The 20759-nt window shown below is 36.9% G+C and overlaps 3 protein-coding genes across 3 annotated transcripts; 1 reads left to right on the forward strand and 2 right to left on the reverse strand.

Annotated features, from left to right (window-relative positions):
* Positions 1-6360: 6360 nt before the first annotated feature.
* On the reverse strand, positions 6361-7362 carry LOC141825722 (transcription factor MYB80-like). Its single transcript, XM_074713112.1, has 3 exons — positions 7230-7362; positions 7029-7158; positions 6361-6964 (listed from the first exon to the last, which is right to left on the reverse strand). The coding sequence occupies exons 1-3, from the start codon at positions 7360-7362 to the stop codon at positions 6361-6363; spliced, it is 867 nt and encodes a 288-aa protein (XP_074569213.1).
* A 592-nt stretch (positions 7363-7954) lies between these two features.
* Positions 7955-9582, forward strand: LOC141844174 (large ribosomal subunit protein eL42z/eL42y). Its single transcript, XM_074732205.1, has 4 exons — positions 7955-8049; positions 8878-9057; positions 9219-9293; positions 9360-9582. The coding sequence occupies exons 1-4, from the start codon at positions 8047-8049 to the stop codon at positions 9417-9419; spliced, it is 318 nt and encodes a 105-aa protein (XP_074588306.1). The 5' UTR covers positions 7955-8046; the 3' UTR covers positions 9420-9582.
* A 1254-nt stretch (positions 9583-10836) lies between these two features.
* On the reverse strand, positions 10837-16302 carry LOC141835709 (putative plant SNARE 11). The gene is made up of 10 exons (XM_074723087.1): positions 15827-16302; positions 15297-15389; positions 15052-15145; positions 14922-14959; positions 13404-13489; positions 12648-12727; positions 12179-12235; positions 12006-12098; positions 11839-11913; positions 10837-11049 (listed from the first exon to the last, which is right to left on the reverse strand). Exons 1-10 carry the CDS (start codon positions 15898-15900, stop codon positions 10975-10977), a joined length of 765 nt encoding a protein of 254 aa, XP_074579188.1. The 5' UTR covers positions 15901-16302; the 3' UTR covers positions 10837-10974.
* Between the last annotated feature and the right edge of the window lie 4457 nt (positions 16303-20759).

Raw genomic sequence — 20759 nt, forward strand, 5'->3', positions numbered from 1 at the left:
AAGGGTCGACCTCCCACGAACCGTCGAACCGGCGGTTCCGAACCGTGGTCGGGTCTATCAGTACTATTAGGTGTAAGTCGACGTAAATGGTGTCCCTTGCTCGAGTAACAGACATACTTGGTGTTTAATCTTCTGGAAGCTGTGAATTGTTAGAAGTTCTAGAAGATTAAACACCAAGCATGGAACACCCTACCAATGGCAACAATAGCATTCATCCATGCAGTCATCAATGTACAAAAGTTTGTTGATCTAGGAAGGACATGTGTCCCTTGCTCGATTTTGTGTTCTTCAGTGTTTTTAGCTTTCTCTTCTTCATGATCGCTATGTTTCTTATCCATGAAATGTAGGTGTTCTTGTGTTTTTAACAAATGGTAATGTAAAAAGATCTTATTCTCAGCAATTGGTACTCAAAGATGGCACCATTCTAATATGTAGAACTCGAGATGTAATAAGCAAGAATAAAGTGGTTAGCCTCAATTTTTACCAATTACTTGTGAGTTGTGACATACCAAAGTAGTTGTAGTAGTGATTTTTTGGCAATTGAGCAATTAGATTGCAATAGCTTTGAATTGGAAGAGTGCCTCTCCCAGCCAAAAAAAAAAACAGGGCTCAGAAGAATGTTGCATGTCTCGCCTTCATTAATGTCCATATGGGTGAGAACCATTGTACTAAATGATTGATGTCCTACCTTACCATCTAAAGTTGGGAAATTTTTTTAATATTTCAACGGTTCCAATGTTACACAAATAAAACATGTCTAAAAAAAGTCTTCGATATCCACATACAAAATCACAGAACAATAATCCAAAACCTGAAACATGTGGCTAAATATGTTAACTTGGATATTTATGTGAGATATGTAAAAAACTGGAATAGCATGTTTATCACATTACATTCTTTAAAGATAGGAAAATTTCTGAAATACATAAAAATTCTAGTTAATGAAGAGCTAAATGCAAGTAATTTCACCTGTGGAATACAGAGGTAATATGAACTGAGCATCTCCACCAACAATGAACCATCAATATAATTACCTAGGAACCCATAAGCTCTTATCAGGGGTGAATCAATTGAAAGATATCTGCAGATAATCAATTGTGCCACTACATTATTATACTACAACTTCTACATGGAGTACAATCATTTACATACTTCCAAAACTTGCAAGTTATACATAAAACACACCGACCCACACATATTCATTTTGAGAATATAGCTTCAGGGCATCAATTACACAACAAAAGTATCTCTTTTTTATGTTCACGCTTTACTACATTACTTTCTTACAACCTGTAGAGAATTAACAGACATATTTTTGTCAAAGTAATAGGAATCAGACTGTTGATTAAAAAAAATTGGATGCGCATAAACAATGCCAAATTAAGATGTAGCACACATTAAGGACATAGATTATTGTAGCAGCATATAAACTGAGGTACGGTCCCTAGGATTACCTTTTTATGCACATTTAAGAGAAATAAATAATAACAGGTAAAGAATGGCTATTATTTGATTCATATATATGAATCTAGGACCAAGGGTCCATTTCAGTAAGCAAACCTGATTCATCACTTATAATTATCAAGACTCAGAGTCACATTAAAGAGGCATGTATGCATAAAATTCCACAATAATGCAAATAAACAGGTAGTAGAAAAACTTGCCTTGATATCAGACTTGAACCCTGTGGGTTGAACAAAAAACCATGGACAATGACTGCAGCACCAATCCCACAAACTTCCATTGGTCTCTTCATCTCGACAGTAGAGGATGTAGTTGTGAGATAAAACTGAGGATACACCAAAAGATCCTTATTTTGACAGCAAAGCCAATTCGATGCCTTTGTACTAGGAGGTACTTCAACCTGTTATTTTAAAAGTTGAAAATCAGCCAACCTAACATGATAATTTTTGCATAATAACCTAAAACAGATGCTCAATTCGGGTGTCCCAAATCTCTATTATTACATAGTACTGGGATGTTCGACAAAATTTAGCAAGATAAGCAAAAGGATTTTTTTTTTTTTTGTTCCTTGAAAGAAAGACCTGCTTCAAATAGATTTGTCATCTAACGAACTAGAAAACAAAACCTTAGATGATAAAAAGAAGACTGTTTTATTCATTCTTTTGAGCATTCACCTTACTACATGGTTGATGGTTACCTCATAATGGCAAGTTGGAAGCAACAATCCAATAAAAAGACATGCCATAGGTACCGTGGCAAGAACATGTCGTGGTGTATCCCTCACTTTGAAAGATGAACAAGGTCGAGTGATCATTTCACATCTTGTTATTGGATGGTTGAGTTGACACCATGATCAGGGGCATTTTCATCAGTAGAGGTAATTTTATATGGTGAGTGTATTTTTCTCGATTTTATGGTGATGTGTCAAGATTTATATGATTTATCAGCAGTTTCCTCAATCATGGTTTCGTGATCATTATTCATGTTATTATTTTTTATTTATTTTTCTGTTAGGTCTAAGTGTAAGATGGATCTCTTGGATTTTCATAAGGGTTTATGTTTGATCTATATGTTCCTGCCGTTGATTAATTGGCAAGGTGAATTCTCATGTTTCTGGTTGATATAGTTTCCATCGCCTTCTCCATTGGAGTTGTGGCTTAGGGTTTTAAATTGTTGAATTAAGGTTGATGGTGAAATTTATATGAAACGCCAGTTGTCTGAGATGAGCTTCTGGCAAGTATGCCTTCACCATAAATGGATTTGAAGCTTTGCATCAAAATGGACTACCTGCTGCAAAGTGGAAACATGATCGAGAAAAAGATGGGTGTTCTTTTTAATACCCTAAACCATAAACCAAAGATGGGTGTTCTTTTTAATGATGAGGCGAAAAGTTTATTAGCATCTTGGAAAAAGAGTTCCAAGTAATTCTTCAAAAGATTAAGGGATTAAGCCATTCGGAGTAACCCTGGCAAGATTCGTACTAAATCTTTATCAGACCTGGAATCTCATGACACCGCTCCCCGTACGCGGTGGGTTAACCTTGAACTCCTCGAGCGCCTCCATTATCTTGTCAAACCCTTCCGCCAGGGAAAGAGCAGAGGGAAGAACTCGAGTTGCACAAATATCCACCGGCAAATCCAAGTCTTCCATCCCCACGATCCCATCAGCGTCGATCTCCAGCCCCCCTTTGTGACAACCACGATCTGCATTTACCTAGCAGAAAGAGATAAGTCAGCGAGGATAAACTGACACCGAAAAGTGAAAAGAAGAAAGTGAAGGAAATGTGGGTACATGAAAATCCATCTCCGAACGAGAACGGAGAATCTTGAAGCGACGGCAGGGGAGACGCGATCGGCATGGGAGATCAGGTCCAACTATGCTAATGGCGCGAGGGAGAAGGGGAAAGAGGCTGGGATTGGGAAGATCGAAGGGTGAGGGTTTGGAGGAAGACGAAGACAGACGTAGCAAGCTGAGCGCTAGCATATCCTCCCGAGCGAGAGCGAGCAAGAGGATGGGGCGAAGGAGCGCCTGAATGCAACGGTCTTCTGCGTTGGATAAGATTGCTGTGAATATATAGAGACGATATGGGCTTGATGGGCCTTAATCGTATAGACCCAATAAGACTTCGGGTTGCGGTTTGTTGGACTTGGGAGTTTGCGGTGTGAGAATCCACGCTGGACAAGTTTTTCCAACCATTTTAAAAATATTTAAATGTTACATAGTGGGATTTTCTTGGAACCTCACTTCTAAAACTTGACCCTCTGCAAGCGACAGCCGCCAGTGTGGGCGTGCCACCCTCTACAAAGGGCGTCGGAGCCATCCTCTGCAAGCGGCAGCCGCCAGTGTGGGCGTGAGCCAAATGATCAGGTGCAGCTTCAAAAGCAAGAGGTGCGGAAGGCTGCAGATGCTTTGACGGAGGAGGAGAAGTCGAGTATCTACTCGCTCTCGCCGCCGCCCGACAACCTTCCACTGCCCAGTTTTTTTCTAAACAAGGCAAAAAAGGAGTTACGTTGCCTTGGAAGCTGGTGTTGACGCAGGATGAATGAGGCAAATCAATTAAAATATATGGAGATGTGATTTTGACAAAACAGGAGTTACGTTGCCTTGGAAGCTTTATGAAGCCGGCGGCGGGTGGTCGACGCGAGGAAGAAGACCGGAAGAGAGAGACAGAGGACATTTATGTCTTTTTTTATTCCATCCTTTGCTTTCCGTCCGATTTGGAAGGAACCAATTTTGGCAGAAAACTCATCAGCAGATGGATTAGTTTTCTCTCCTTCCATAAAAATTTAAAAAAGTAAACAGGGGGTGCATGCATGCAAAGGAAAACTTTCCGCAGTTTTCCTTTCCGCACCTCCAAGTAAACTGGGCATAAACTTGATTAGCTTAAAGATTTTACTCATTTATTTTGTTTACTTGATTTTGTAATTTTAGGAAAAAGGATAATCGAGAGGGTTTTTGAATCTCCACTGTTTTCTATCTAGTAGACAAAGATAACTCTTTGAAATTAAAATTTTAGTAAATTCTATGAGAGTGATATGAGAAGGATAGTTAACCAACTGCACTTTCTCGATTTACCTCTTCACAGATGGTCGTGGGGCCGACCGTGTGGGGCCGCTAAGGTGGCGGATCCACCTTTTGCAGAATATATGAGAAGGATAATTGCTCCCGGAGCATAGCTGAGTTGGTTACGACGCAGCAGAGTTGCAGAAGAGGGCAAGAGTTTGAATCCTGGCGAAGCCAGGCAATACCCTCCTGCGTCGTGACCAACTGCAGTTTTCTGATTTACCTCCTCACAAATGGTTGGGGGCCGATCGTGTGGGACCGTGAAGGCAACAGATTCCACCTTTTGCAGAAGATATGAGAAGGATAGTTAACCTCAATCTGATATAGAATGTCAAATTAAATTGTAAATTATAAGTTATACAGAGTTCAATCCAATTAAGACACTCAAATCTCGACCCTACAAGTCACATTCAAGCCCAATAGGACTTATGTCTAGTGAAGATCCGACAACATAGAAACATTGAACACCACTCGACATCTTATTTCCGACTTCATGATCAACATCACTTGGCATCTTATTCTTGACTCCTGGAGTAGCACCACTGGGTGTCTTATTCCCAACCCTCGAGATTAGCACCATTTCGTGCCTTATTTCCGACTCCAATAATAACACCACACCACGCTCAATTATTGACTCTAAGGACTTCACCATTTGATGCTTGACTCAAGCTCCAAATCCTCTATTCAAGTGGTGAACGTGGGATGATGCGCTTAACAAGATATAAGAAAAACGTCGACCACATGGTGAGAGATACATGAGAGTGAAGTGACAACCCCTTAACCCAGACGTGGAGAACTTAGAGTGGTGGGTTCCATACATTTCGCTAAAGAGGTAGTATAAAAAGAAGGTCACTCTCAACCTGATACAGATACACAATTCTAATCACTTCTTTTCTATCATGTTTTCCTTCTCGTTTAACTTTTTAAGCAGACTTGAACATCATAATGACTGAAATAAAGTTCTATCTTGACCTCCATTCTAACTCTCTTTGAGTATTGTAGTGAATTCTTGAAGTTGGTGTATTTTCTCCAAGACCTCCGTGTCACCCACCTCCTCATTTAGACCAGATCACAAGTCACAATTACATAAAATTCTAATTTATTAATTAAAAATTTTAATTATTATAAATCTATCATTTGAATACCAATTAGACTATGCCCATAAGGGCCTAATCGAAACCTTCAAGCATATTGCCTGTGGTGTCCTAGATTGTTTTTTAAACTCCATTTCCTTCCAAATCCTTCATTTCCTTCAAAACCTGGAAGAGTGATAATTGTCCCCGGGGCAATAGTGCAATGGTAGGACATTCGGGTTGTGACTCAGGGACCCGCGGTTCGATCCCCAGCTATGGCATATTTGTAGGAATTTTCCTCCAAATGGGGAACGCAATCAAAGGATGCTGGGCATCTAGATTGACCGCCGTATGCGTTTCCCGATTTACCCTGGTGGTCGGTAGGAAATTTTCATGGGACTGGGATGAGTCACCCCCAGAGATTGAGTCCATGACACTGACTAGGATTTATCATTTTTGAAAGAGTGATAATTAAATTTTAATTTATTGATCGTAGTGCCTTCCATGGGATTTCTAGCGGAGCCCTTCACTCTCTTATTTCTTTAGTGATCTCTTCACAGTGTCAACAATTTGATTTCTTATTTAGTTGCCTGTGTTTATAAGATATGTAAATTTTATTTGTAGATTGTTGTCCGATTTAGATGCCAATAAAATAGGAAAAAGATAAACAAAAATGTCTTTCTAGATAATCAAGAAAAAAACTACCATTTTTATTTCTTTTCTTTGCTCGCTTATTTCTCTCTAAAAGAACGCAGCCTAATTAAGGATGCATCAACATCAGATCACAAGGCAAATCCCAGGGAACGCAGTCGGATCCCAGCACGCCGGCACCGGCGCCGCCTCTTCCTGCAAATTTCCCACCCATTCCATCCTCCTCAAATTTTCCGTTCAGTCCTACAATGCCACCCCGTCTGCCCCCACCGGCATCGGCGCTCCACGCGGACCCTCCCCCCAAGTCGTCGTCGACCAACCAGGACAGCTGCACTCCATTCGACGACGGCGGTTCACAGCCATCCACCATGGCCTCGATCCAGACCTTGTCGCACGAGCTCAGTTCAATAACTTTTTCGTCCCCAATATTATTAACACCGGCAGCTAAACTGAAGCACGCAGTAGAAGCAGGGCTCTTTTTGGCGAGCAGGTGGAGCATCTCGTCCTTGAAGGAGCCGAGGGCGGCCTCGGCGAGGTGCGTGACCTGCGGGGGGTCGAGCGCGGTGGCGATCTCGGCTATGAGATGGGAGAAGGGCTTGTGAGTGACGGGGTCGATGCCCATCCCCGTCAGCTTCTTCTTCAACTTGGTGTTCCAGTGGTTCTTCACGTCGTTGTCCGTGCGCCCCGGCAGCTGCCCTGCTATCATCGACCACCTGCTACATCTATCTAATTAAATCTGAATTAAATGCTTTTAATATAGATTTAAATTGATTCTACCTGTTTCCCAGGACGCCATGCAGTTTCACTATGGTTTGTTCCTCGAACTCCGAGAACTCGCCGCGCTTGAGGTCCGGGCGAAGGTAGTTTGTCCACCGGAGTCGACAGCTCTTTCCGCATCTTTGCAATCCTATTACAAGAAATGAAGCCTGAACTTGCATTAATAAAGCAGAGTATTATTAATCAGATTGGAGAGCCTACCAGCGTTCTTCGGAATTAGACGCCAATTGCGAGTGCCGTGTTGTTGGATGTAGGAGGCGAGCTTGGTGTCTTCTTCCGGCGTCCACTGTCCTCTCTTCACGCTCTCCCTCTCGCAACAAGGAATCCTCCCCATCTAGCTATTGAGTTTATTAATTAAAGTAGTCTCAGACATATATAATTAATCTCTCCCCTCTCTTTGTCTAGCTATAATCAAGCTTCTTTTCTTCTCCTTGTCTTGGGGAAACAATCACTTTGAGAAATTAAACTAATTGCTGCTGTTCTTCTTTTTGTATGATGTTTGTATCATATATATATATGTATAGTGGCTGAGGGAGGAGCGCATGTGTGGGTGCAAACGAAGAATAAGGCGGCTTGAGATGCATGATTTGGATTAAATAATTCAACGCCCGTCGAGGGCGTGAAGCGGAGGCAGGTTGCTCACCCGCACTGCAAGGAGCCCTGGTCAAAACTAGTCTCCTCCTCTAAACTCTGTTCTTGGCTGTTGACTGCGTATTCGTCTGTGGTGATGAATATATATATGTTGATAATGGTAAATCATGTGCTATTGTTTCCGAACAATCAATAGAGGAAACATTGTTAATTGGGCTTATTAATTGGGCTTTATTGGGCTACTGAGTTGTCAAAGCCCATAAGGCCATACATCAACATGAGAAGGGCAAAATCGATATTCTCACGATTCGAAACCCTAGCCCCCAAATCGCCAATCGCCAACCTAACTATATAACCAGCGTCCCAGATCAGGCCGTCCTGTCCCGGAAGGCTTGGGAGGCGAAAGCGCGGACGCAAAGCTGCAATCATGGTACTGAGACACCGATCTGATCTATTTCTCCACCATATTTGAAATTTATGGTTTCTTTTCTTCTAAGTAGTGTTTTTTTTTTTTTTAATTTTGAATGAAAATTGTTGTGGTGTACAGATTTGTGAGGCTATGTTTTTGTTGCTTTCATTTAAATATGTTTTATTGTATTTACGATCTGGGATGCTACCTTAGTCTACTTCCTTAATCATTGGACTGTAGTGATCAATCAGCTTATAAATTTCTTATCAAACAATGTTTTTGCATTAAGGTTCTGTTCACTTCATTTGGGGAATATGGAACTAACATCTACTTATAGGATAGAACTGTTTCTGATTCATAGAATCCAATCTAAGCTCATGCTTGGCGCAAGTCAGTGCGTGGATAAGATTTTGTTATGTGTTTTTTCCCAATGAAAAATGTCATTTTACTCTTCATTTTTATTTAATAGATGAATCTGTTGTTTTATGAGGAAAATGTAATATGGGCACTGGAATTTTTATTAGAGATTAAATGGTTATTAGAATTTGAAGTGATTCTTTTAAGCATTAGAGTAACCGTAGCATACATAATAAATAAATCTTAGAGTTGACTAGTATCTATTTTTCTAGCCTCTATGAGTTTTCATCTGCACAATATCTTTGTAAATAATGTTCAGGTCATTTACATGTTTACTCATTAATTTTCTTGGGATCTCACATGTCTAACTCTAATTAATTTTACTTACCCAATGAGAAACCTCCATCAATTTGGTTTTTTCTTTCCTTTTAGCAAGTTCTATTCTGTCGTGATGACTGATATTGCTGATATATCATTGTATTCTATCTACAGGTGAACGTTCCCAAGACAAAAAAAACCTACTGCAAGAATAAAGCTTGCAAGAAACACACCCTCCACAAGGTCACACAGTACAAGAAGGGAAAAGATAGGTTGTCAGCTCAAGGAAAGCGCCGTTATGACAGGAAGCAGTCAGGTTATGGTGGACAGACGAAGCCTGTTTTCCACAAGAAGGTATCTAGATGTTCCTCAAGAAAGTGTTTCTGAAGCATTGGCGATCATTTTGAGGATTTATTTCTGCCAATTTACAAAGCATATTATGCATAAGTTTCTGCAACAGTGTCTTTCTGTTCAAAGTACTTGCAGCTGTTCATGAAAGAAGTGTTGGTTTGCAGGCAAAAACAACCAAGAAGATAGTGTTGAAGCTGCAATGCCAGAGTTGCAAACACTACTCTCAGCACCCGATAAAGGTATACTTGTAATAATCCACTGGAAATTCAGGATATCTTCATCATTGTTCTCCTCTTTCTTTGCAGAGGTGCAAGCATTTTGAGATTGGCGGAGACAAAAAAGGGAAGGGAACCTCACTCTTCTAGTTCTATCTTTTGGACATTTAATGCAATTTTCAACGTCACTTATAATGGTAGATCTAATTTGTTATTGGAGATCTTGAAGCTTGTTATCCGACAATTTATTTGTCCTTGCTTGACATCATTAATGAACAGTTAAAACTAGTATTAAGCTGCCTTTTATTGCCCATGTCTTTTATGTTATAAAAGAATGTATTTGGTTTTGAATGACTGCTGGGATTGTTTGGTGATGATGTTTTGTGGCATACCGAGTTGAATGCTCAACGCCAGGAATTGAATTGTTGTACATTCAAAGTGAAAAGGATAACAATAATATAGGCGGAATTGTACTCATATGACTTGTTGACCAAGGGTTGGGATAATTAAAATTTTCATCCATTTATCACTAATGAGTTTCCATCGATTTATAGGAATTTTATTTCTAAGTGAAATTTTTTCCTTAACTTTTCCATTCAAAGAAATAAAATTGGGATAAGAATCACCTTTTAAAATCCACTTCTTTTTCCCTTAACCTTGCCTTGGACTCTTGGAAAAGAAAATTTTAACGCAAATCGAAATTGGTTCAAATATTAAAATCCCAACTCAGAAACCAAAATGCATTAAAAATAATAAACATTTTTTTTAATTTTTCAAAATTTCGTTTTAGTACCCTTTCCGTTGGATGAGATCGGTTTCAGATATTTAATTTGAGATTCACATATAATATTATTATAACTGATTTTGGTAGATTTTTTTTTTCGGATTTTTAAATCAAAATTTGACAGCAGAAAACACAGGTATAAAAGGGAAAAGGTCCTCGATGTTAGAGATATCCTTCATTTGCTTAGCGGAGAAAAATTCAAATATTTTCTCCAAAATCATCCTCTACAAACTAGGAGAACAAACCACTGTAACGAGTTGTGTGTGATTAACCATTTAGCCTGGTGAGCTTCGTGTTCTGGAAGCTCACAGTGAGGATCAACAATGGGCAATGAATGCTATGGCTATGAAAGAGAGCACGAGGGTGAACGAGTGTCATTAGCAATGAGCGTGAGGGGTTCAGATAACAGTCGCATGTAGCCACAAGAAGCAAGGATTAGCGTAAATGAAGGTAGGGATGTGAGGGCACAAACAAGCAAACAATTAAGATATTTTAGTTCCCTTCCTCTCAATTGTTGAACATGATTAAATAACTCCATGGATTCCCTCCTCAAATCCTTTCTCCTCTCCCTTTCAAATAAAGCCTAAGGAATCGAATCCTTCCCCAGAAAACAGAGAAAAATCCCCCTCAAGACAAATATTAGATTGAATGATGAAGAATATCAGACTGTTCCAAATGCAGTTTCAAACTTTCGAACAAATATATAAATAAACCGTGAAATATAGGTAGGGCAGACCATATACATCTTTATAAAACAAAATGCTGTTCTGACCAAATAACAATTATATGGAAAAGTACCATAAAAAGTGATGAAAAAACAAAATAAAAGAACACATAAAATGGAGAAAGTATTCAATAATAGATGGCAAATAAGACTACCGTGAATGAGGAAGAATATGAAATCCAATTGTGATATAGACATTACAGAAGTTTCCTTGCAGCTGGAGGAGCAAGTCCAGGAATATCAATGATGTCTTTGTTATTTGGATGCACAAGCTGGATTACCAGAGGAAATTTTGTTACAAATAACTAAAAGTAAATGAACGAAAAAAGAGGAATTTTCATTTTTATTTTCTTTCTCATCGAGTTTGCTAATTTACATATTAATATAAAAAACTAGCAGATTACTTTGTACTTGTAAAATCGTAATGTTTTGACCTATGGTGTGGTCCAGGTGATGGTTGTCTTATTCAAATTATCATAAAGTTCTCAAGCTCTTATAACTTTACACCCCCTAAGCATTAACAAAATTGATTTATCGAACAATATAATGCAATGATGAGTAAGCCATGCCTATGCCACATCACGTGCAAAAAAAAAAAATCCAATTATTAAGAGTAAAATGATAGGAGTTTCAAAACTCTGAAGCATTTTGCTATAAGACATTTTGTAAAGGAGAAAATGGGCAAACTGAAATTTCAAATCCTATTTTATCATTGATCATCACCTTGACCTAATGGTGCAAAGCCCAATAATAAAATGGTAAGATTTTTTTTTTTTTTGCAAAGGTAGGGAGAGAAAAGTGTAGTATCACATTCAACGGGTGGAAACTCTCGGGGAAGCGGAAACTTTCTAAGTCATGAATAGCCTTACATATTCCATGCTAAATATCTTAACTGAGTTTCATAAAAGCCTTTAATCAGCAAGAGGAAAACAATTTAGTCCAGATAAGTTAGAGTCTAATAGGCTAACTCTAGGTTTGGTGATGGATTTTATATTTTAATGAAATATTCAATTAAGGAAATTAAATGAGAATCAAAGGGTTAATGCTAAATAACCACCCACCTTTACAATTATAATTGCTATAACTCCCATCACTATAAGGAAGAGCATTGCCATTATGCACCGATCAGTCGCAACCTAAAATACATAATCATAATAGTAGCCGTGATAAGTTTGGAAATGAAACAGGACGATTGATAACCCTAATGATAAATCCTTGAGAAACTAACCTGTCTTCCAATTTCCTTCACCAGTTTAGATGCTTTCTTGATTGAAAACTGGATTGAATCAAGTTCATTTACGATTCTACTCATTTGCTCAGTCTGCCATATTTTAGAAAATATTAGGAATACTAGAAGCAATGTGTTTCTTTTTTGTGTCTATAAGGTGACTATTAACTGACCTGTGCCTTGAGAGAAGCTGCAGTTTCTGCTCCAACATTGATGGTCTCTTCGACGACCTATGTATTAAATTAATCATAGTTAACTAAATGCCAGAGCTTTGCAAATAACTATCGAATAGAACGGGTTAACGAAAACCAATTTAATTTTCATGTTACAAAGAAGCAAGATCTTCATTAGAATACTAGAAACTATCATATATGGAAGAGGAATAATCACCTCATTAGGTGTTCATATACAAGTCAATTATTTTCCTTTCCTCGTTGAACAATACATAAGAAAATGTTCCTTTTGCCTCTCAAATGAAATATGAACAATAAAAAACCTTTGTGTGATATCAGTTATCTAAATAGACTTAAGGATGGATTACTACAGTGCAATTTGAAGGAGTTCAAGCATATCTGAATGACTCAATCGAGAAAAATGGGGTCAATTTAGAGAGCAATATGAAAGCAACTTGAGGGAATAAACCTTCTTTGCCCTGTCAATAGTCTGATCTGTTTCATCCATCATACGGTTTCCATGATCGATCAACTGTTGATTTGTCATCGCTGAGAGTCAAGAAATTCAGCTTTTAGATTTTCTCCAATTGTTTCTTGCAAAAAAATCATCAGAAGAAAACCATAGAAGATAGCTCTATTAACCTTGACTTAGTGAAGTTGAGAAGGTTGTCCAAAATGCATAGGTATAATGGCAGATGTAGAACTAATGAGATAACTAATTCCTAATTAGGAATGCTACGTTTCCAATTGGACATGAGACCAATAATATGGGTGGATCAGAATGGATTACACAATAAATTTACTCATTTTATTCACACAAAGTAACCACTACAAATTTATTATCATGTGAACCAACCAAATACCTACAAGTTTAAACCAGAGTCTTATAGTGAACAATTTTCTGGAAAAGGTTTATGGTTGAAGGGCCTCCCCATTGTTTTCTTATTGTCCTCACAGCAACCACATCATAATTTTATGTAGAGTGAAGTGTCTTTCATCAGAACTACAAACAAACTCTTAGGAACCTTCAGTGCGTTTAAATGTGAAGTCAAGTTCAATGTGAATGATGTATCCAATATTGACAAATGTGAAGTCAAGGAGTTCTAAACAATACTACTTGATCGTATCCTTTTAAAATGTTAGGTTTTTTTCAGTATTTTTCAGTATGTTTAAATGCACTTGAAGTTAGACAGTGAAACAATAGGCCACGAAAAAGAATACTTACATGATGCCAATTGAACATTTTCTTCCCCAAACCCATCACCATCAGGTCCATCAAAGAGATCAATCCTTTTATTTTCACTTGCATGCCTGTATCAACCAAAAGCAATTTATAAAGGAACTATTGCAAGGTTTAGTTAAGAAATCATAGCCAAATTGACAACTTGATGTGTGTGCAAGTGAAACACAAGGATAAACAAGGAATTCTTGGGTAAAACCAAGTGTTTATTGTCAAGTAAGAAAAGGTTTGACTAATCAAACAAACGCTTCAACAATTTTTTTTAAGATCATCTGGCTTTTATTTGGATTTCCATGTCATTCTTCTTCACTAATTTAACCATTGGAGTAGCAGAAGGTATAATCATCAATGACATAAAATTTCTAACAGGCATAACTCACATCCACTTCGCCTTAGTGGAAGGCCACATATTATGTACTTGCAGAATTTTCAACTGTGTAATTTAATAATTATGCTAACATGATATTGTTTCCAATTATGATAATACTAAATAGTAAATGCAGAACAAACTACAAAATTTTGGATGTAATACTCAAACATTTTATGATTAGCTCATAAACCATAAACTCAACAAAAGATGACCCACTAGCTATTCTGAAACTCATAAAACAAATTGATTAATAGAACTACCATTAGAGTGACAATAGAATCACAAAAAAGATAAAAGGGCAGCATTGTCAATGGCAAGTAAAATGGATCGTCTATAACAAGAAAGTCCAAAAATTTTATAGTGCTGTCTCTAACAGAAAATTCTTTGAAAAAACATTTAAAAGAATAACTCAAGTTATATAGAACATTATATTCTCTCAAAAACTGCAAAATCAATGATGTTGCTATGAGAGTAAGCAAAAAAAGCATGAACTGGTAACTAGACTACATGCTAGAAAACTTAGACCAAATCAGCCCAAACTAGTAAGCATTGATGGAACCGTTTTTTGTGATTACTCTAAATAAGACAGACAAACAATTCATAAAGAATAACTCAAATTGCCTCAATAAATGAAAAATTAGTGATAAAACTATTAGAGTAAGAAAATAAAGATTGAATTGTTAACTAGACTAAATGCCACTAAAATTTCAACCAAATCAAACCCTAGCTAGTATATCTATTTGCAAAAGCATTGATGGAAATGTTTTCTGTAATTACTCTAAATAAGAAAGAAAGATAAACTAAGAATTGCATTTATGATAAAAGGAAACATAAAGACTTTGCTTCACACAGATTCATCAGCTTGTGTTTCTGGTTCTCCAATTTCCAAATTGTAAACCTCACTAACATGGACTACCAAGTCTCAGAAAAGCAAGATGTTGATGTTCCACTCCACATCAATGGTACATTTTATCAACAAGAAGGTCACCATGTTTTAACCAATCGATAATTAAGGAAAAATCATTACAACATTCTGCTGTAAACAGGACCAACTTGAAAAAAGAGGATAAACGCAAAAAATTTCATCAACTTCAGTCAAGGAAAAAATAAATAGCAGGGACAGAACTACTCACTGCTTTTTCAGAGCAACATATGAGTTCAGTTCTTTAATCTGTTCAAGCAAAGCGAATGAATTAATAAGTTGATGTTTGCAATAAAAGGATTATGTAATCAGATATTATAGGAGTTTGAAGAAAATGGCACCATTGATTGTTTTCTCTCATTCAGCATCTTGTTTGTATCATGTGAATTCCTAGTCTCCTCTTCCTTCATGACCCTTTCAAACTCCTTGATAAGTCTGATATACACAATTATTCAAAGTTTCAATCAGAAAACAATTGTGATTATAGGGTAGAGGCAACAAAAACAGTGAAAAAAATAACACAGAGGAAACTAAATAATAATAGATAGTGACTATTCTTTAACAAAGAGTATATCTATGAGTGTACCTCTTGCATTCCCTCATCTTGTCAGTCAGTTCCTCTAACTGTCTACTTCGTCTGTTGGCATCCTTGATTTTATCCAGTTTCTGAAATCCATTTCTGCAAAACCATTGACCAACGTACTAAATCATTACAATATATATCCATGAGAAATCAGGACAATGAATCATTGTTATTTGTCACTTAAATTATCTAAACATACTAAAATTTCCAGCAATTAAGGAAGGCTGCGACTTCTGGACCACAATTATGCTAGATGCCAAAAGCATTAGCATCAAGTATATGGTGTTTCTACCTTTTGGAGAAAAACAGAAACATGAAAAATAATATATTTATGTTAGAATAATTATAATTATTTTTTTTAACCATACAATAATCGATAAGCACCACGACGGTCTATTGCCATTTGCAAATATCTATTAATTAGGAGATTGTCGTTTGCAATATCTACTAAATTAAATTCCAAAAAACTTTTTTAGCAAGAAAAATAATTCCTCCTCGTCCTACAGAAATACAGAAAGGTCATTAATTCTTACGATAAAGCCCGAAATATATCGTTGATCTGCCCTTCTGTAAGGGCCAATTCCTCGCTGACATCAGACAAGTCCATCTTCAAATAGAAACTCTCCTGGACGAGATTTACCACCACTACCAATCAAGATCGACCCTTTCCCGACGTGAGCACCAAGAAATCCACCTCTCGAATCCAGCAAAGGATGCCCGTTTTAATAGCACCGACTTCAGCTCCCGCTACGCCCCGCGAAGTCCACGCGACGCATTACGGAAGACGACTAGAATCCATCCACGGCGGCCAGATCCAGTCGCTGCGGGCCGCCAAGGCTTCAGATCGTGGTCGTCTGGCCGAGGAAGTCGAGCCGGGGGAATCCTAGAAATCGCCGGCTACCGGCGATGCTGGATTCGATCTCGGCCGGGCAGGACACAGCGGGGAGAGGGCGGATCTAGGGTTCATAGAATGGGCGTGGAAATCTCGTCGTTGGGAGCACGAACGCGACACGAGGTCGCAACGGTTGCGAAGCTTTCTCGACAGCCCGAGCTCTTTTGTTACCATTTTTAAGGTTGTTTATTTGAGGTTTATCTATTTATTGCCACTTTCTATAATTTGAATTTTCGGTTAAAAAATATACACTGCCACGCCCACTAAAAATACTGAATTGAAATTTCCTTAAAAGATCCATGTTGTATTTTCTGTATTTTTTTATAATTATTATTTCCCTAAAAAAATAAAACGATATAATCCATACTCAACTAGTACAGGCAGCCGTTGAGCAAGGATAATAATTTTTGGATTTTAAAGTTTTTTATTTTAAACCATCAATCGTTTATCCATAATAATAATCGATAAAGATAAAGGACGTTCTTTATTTTTTGAATTATCAAAATAATATTCTACTTTGTTTTTTTATTAAAACATCATCCCACTTCATGTGTAAAATTATCCAACTATATGTATTATTCTCCTTATTATTTTTTTAATATTTTTTTATCTAAATCTTGAATCAGGGAATATTATAACAGTTACAAAATTATAACTATTACACAGTTATAACAATTATAATTTTGTAACATATACACAATTGTAACAGATACGAAGCACATACACAAATGTTAAGTAAGGTTTGAAAAGATCATAATTTTCATCTGGGATGGAATCACAAAATACATAATATATCAAATTAAAACTCATTTAGATATTTACATTTATTATCGGATATAACCTATAACAGCCGAATCTTAGATTCAAAAAATATTATTTGAAAACTTTTCGAAGATTTCAAAAAATTTTAATCCTCTTTATTTAAGATTATTTTTCATATTATAATAATTATGATTTCATAACTATTACAACTACAACAGTTATTTATAAAACCGTAGTTATAAACTGTAATTGTTGCAGTTGTAATAACTATAATACTATAATTATTATAATATGTATAACAATTATGATTTCATAGTATTGTGATTGATACAAAATTAGATGAAAGATATAGGTAAAATAATAATAAAAATGGTATTAAAGATAATTATATTATTTTAAATAGGGATGAGATACTCTTTAATAAAATATCAAAATGGGACGTTGCTTTCCCGATTTGAAAAACAAACATCCTTTACGGTCAACTTTTATTTCAAAATGTCCAACTAAATTTTTTAGCATTTTTCTGTATAAAATATTTTTTTTTATTATTTCTCTAAAATAATTTGATTTAAGAATCAACCTAAACATTTGATTCGTGGACTGCAAAATTCAATATTTTTAAATTACAAATTGCCCATTTAATCTCATTGGCAGTTTTAAGTATTTTTTTAAAAAAGGCAAAATTAATGGATTTCAGTTCCACAAGTTGATTGACGCAGCAGCTTAATAAATTAAAATAAAAAATAATTTTCCCAAGAAAGATAACATTCATTATATTGCCCATCGAATCCGATTTGTACATTTTTTAAATATTAGGAGCTCGATTTAGATAATATCTCTACCATTTAATTTTTAAAATGAACTAAAAACAGGAATACACACTATCCATTCATTGGCACCTCCCCTATCACCTGTGCAGCAACCTCACAAGTACTCAAAAACAACATGAAGATTAAATCACCCTTAGAATCAATATGAATTATCCATCAATCTATTTAACTTACAAAAGACTCATCTCTTGGCGGATCCGAGTCATCGAAAGCTTCTTCTAGCAGTGAAGGGGGTCATTTCAGACCTTGTACCATCCAGTCATGACTTGATCCTTGTGGCTGGGCTGGTGATACTGGTTTTGGTGCTATGTGTTTCTTGATCAGGCTACAATGCCCTTCTCTTCATGTTGAGGTTGCAGAGATTATACATGCTGCATTATGCTAATTCACAAGCCAAAAGACATTGTGATCCAACCACAACAAAACATAACTACAATTAGTAGCAATTAATCTTTACTCTATCCAGTATTCCAGTGGGTGTGGGGTACTGAAACACTTTACCCTATCTAGTTTCCCCACACCAACTCTGATGGTAAAATGAAGGGGGAGAGACAATGCTCTCTCGACGATAGTTCAGTTGGGAGGTGTCACTCAGTAGTTTTCTTCTTCATCTATATTAAGAGTCCCATTAGTAGCTATATTGAGGTTGGGCTTGGTTAAAAGAGACAAAATTGAACAAATGCTGAAAGTCACAGGAGCTCTTACAGTTGAATTGTGTGCAATTGAGAGCAATTTGGAGGCAGCTTGGATCTGAGGTTATCACAGGATTATACAGGAAACTGAATCAAAGACTTCATCCTACCCTCCTTAATCCTTATTGATACTGTAAATTTGATTTGTGAATGGAACAATCCTCTCATTCACTGACACCTTTTGACATTCACTAACACCTTTTCTAGTACGTACCAAGTGAATAAACATGCAGGCTGTATAATGTATATCTAGCATTCATAGGGTTCTTGTTTTACAAAGGAGGAGGAATCATTCGCCATGAAGAGTTTATTTTCTCTACGTGAAGAAAATCAAGGAAAATGAAATATACAACAACATGAGACTACTGAACTCACTAATATGACCTTGACAATTATAATGAAACATACAACTCAGCTCTTATATATGACCTTGAGGATTATAATCAAAATATTAATGACTATTTATCTTTGTGTTTCCAACAAGAAAACTACACACACAATCAAAGATATCCAATAATCAAACCAAACAAGAACACAGGAAGAACCAAGGAATTCGAGCAATAGCTACTAAATGTTGTACTAAATCAAATAACAAAGGAAACTCTGACATATCCATATACTGGTTGTCAAGAGGTATTTCAACGTTAATTAAACCAACAATTTCATAATTCACATTCTTAAGTATACAACTCTGTAATCCCAATATAAGACCTTGACAATTATAGACAAAGATATCAACAACTGTCTATCAAATATGCTTCCCATAAAAAAATACACAAGAAAAACATATCCAGTAATCAAACTAAATAAAAACACAGGCAGGACTAAGGAATTCAAGCAGTGGATAATAAATGTTGTACAAAATCACAATAACAAAAGGAAACTCTCATATTCAAATACTTGTTATCAAGAAGTTTTCCCACATTAATCAAACTATCGAACTTCATAAATCATATTCTTAAGTATATGACATACAAATCTTTAATAAATATACCACCCTGCAATTCCTATACATGATCTTGATGATTACAAACAAATATCGACAACTATCTATCTGATGTGCTTCCCATAATAAAACTAAACAAAAACATATCCAGAAACAAAATCAAACAAGAACACAGGAAGAACAAAGGAATTCGAGCAATGAATACCAAAAGCTCCATAAAATCAGAATGACAAGGGGAAACTCTGACATATCCAAAAATTTGTTATCAAGAGGCATATCCAAAAACTCTGGAACACATGATTCAGATCTCGCAACTATCGACACTTTAAATATCTCAATTTTCAACTTAATAACAGCATTAAACGAATTAAAGGATATAAATTTATAAACAATGAAGCAAAACAAGATCAATTCTTGCAGATTTGCCGACAGAAACTCTAGTCATCTCCTTACTTTTAAGGAGGAGGAGACGAAGAGAGCAATGAAAGAGAACTCAACCTTTCCAAAACCTTACCATTCTCCACGACAGTCAAAAGCATCTTGAACCTCTTCAAGACCTCATTTTTATCAGAATCCATCAGCATTTTCCGTTTCTCGGCCTTCGTCTTCCATGCCGCGACCTTCTCCTTTCTCTCCGTTTCAGAGAGTTCCCTCCTCATCTCGTGGAATGCAAACGGCGGCGAGCCACCCGATGCCTCAGCCGTCGTCTCTGGCTTCGATGGCGACGGCCCCGCCGGCTGGTCCTGGAGTTGCTCCGCGCATTCCTCGGGGCGGCGCTTGCGGAGGACGCTCGATCGGTGAGCATAGGGGCGATTTTTGATGATACCGTCCATGACGCCGGCGATCGTCGTTAAACACGTCAACCGAAATCGAAGGCCAGGAAGGATGGAGATTGGATACCTCTCTCGTTGACAGACGCTCCCAATTCTGGCGAGCCTTTCTTCCGACGGTCTTTTGGGACTTAGGTGGTTTTGATAGGGAATTAGGGTTTAAGAATGTGCCGACGAAATTTGGTAAATCACAGTTTGTCTCTCGAAGTCGAGCTACTTAACCTCGATAGTTTTAATAGAAGGGCTTATATTTTAAGAAAGATCCGATTCAGCAGGCCTTGACGACCAAGTTAAAGACCGGAATTCTTTATTTTAAAATTTTGAAGAAATATAAAAGCACTCATATAAAATAAAAAATCCATTTATACTCAAAAATATCGTGCGCATGTTGAATATTTTTATAGTTAAATACGTTAATTTTTGATAAATTGCATTAGCCACTATGATCCAATTATATTTGGATTATCTGAAATACATGAAAATAGTCAAAAATTTTGAGAAGGGGCAAAGTGAG

Source organism: Curcuma longa, chromosome 1, assembly GCF_044706935.1.
Source record: "Curcuma longa cultivar G26 ecotype Majalengka, Jawa Barat chromosome 1, ITB_CL_G26_1.1, whole genome shotgun sequence".
NCBI lineage: Eukaryota > Viridiplantae > Streptophyta > Magnoliopsida > Zingiberales > Zingiberaceae > Curcuma > Curcuma longa.

Coding starts and splice junctions, on each gene's coding strand:
- LOC141835709 (XM_074723087.1), bottom strand. CDS start 15,900: ATGGACTTGTCTGATGTCAGCGAGGAATTGGCCCTTACAGAAGGGCAG. Junction 15,390..15,826: donor GATATATTTCGGGCTTTATC/GTAAGAATTAAT, acceptor ATGGTTTTGCAG/AAATGGATTTCAGAAACTGG. Junction 12,099..12,178: donor CAGCTTCTCTCAAGGCACAG/GTCAGTTAATAG, acceptor AAAATATGGCAG/ACTGAGCAAATGAGTAGAAT.
- LOC141844174 (XM_074732205.1), top strand. Junction 9,058..9,218: donor AGCCTGTTTTCCACAAGAAG/GTATCTAGATGT, acceptor GTTGGTTTGCAG/GCAAAAACAACCAAGAAGAT. Junction 9,294..9,359: donor ACTCTCAGCACCCGATAAAG/GTATACTTGTAA, acceptor CTTTCTTTGCAG/AGGTGCAAGCATTTTGAGAT.
- LOC141825722 (XM_074713112.1), bottom strand. CDS start 7,362: ATGGGGAGGATTCCTTGTTGCGAGAGGGAGAGCGTGAAGAGAGGACAG. Junction 7,159..7,229: donor TCTAATTCCGAAGAACGCTG/GTAGGCTCTCCA, acceptor TTCTTGTAATAG/GATTGCAAAGATGCGGAAAG. Junction 6,965..7,028: donor CATGGCGTCCTGGGAAACAG/GTAGAATCAATT, acceptor TAGATGTAGCAG/GTGGTCGATGATAGCAGGGC.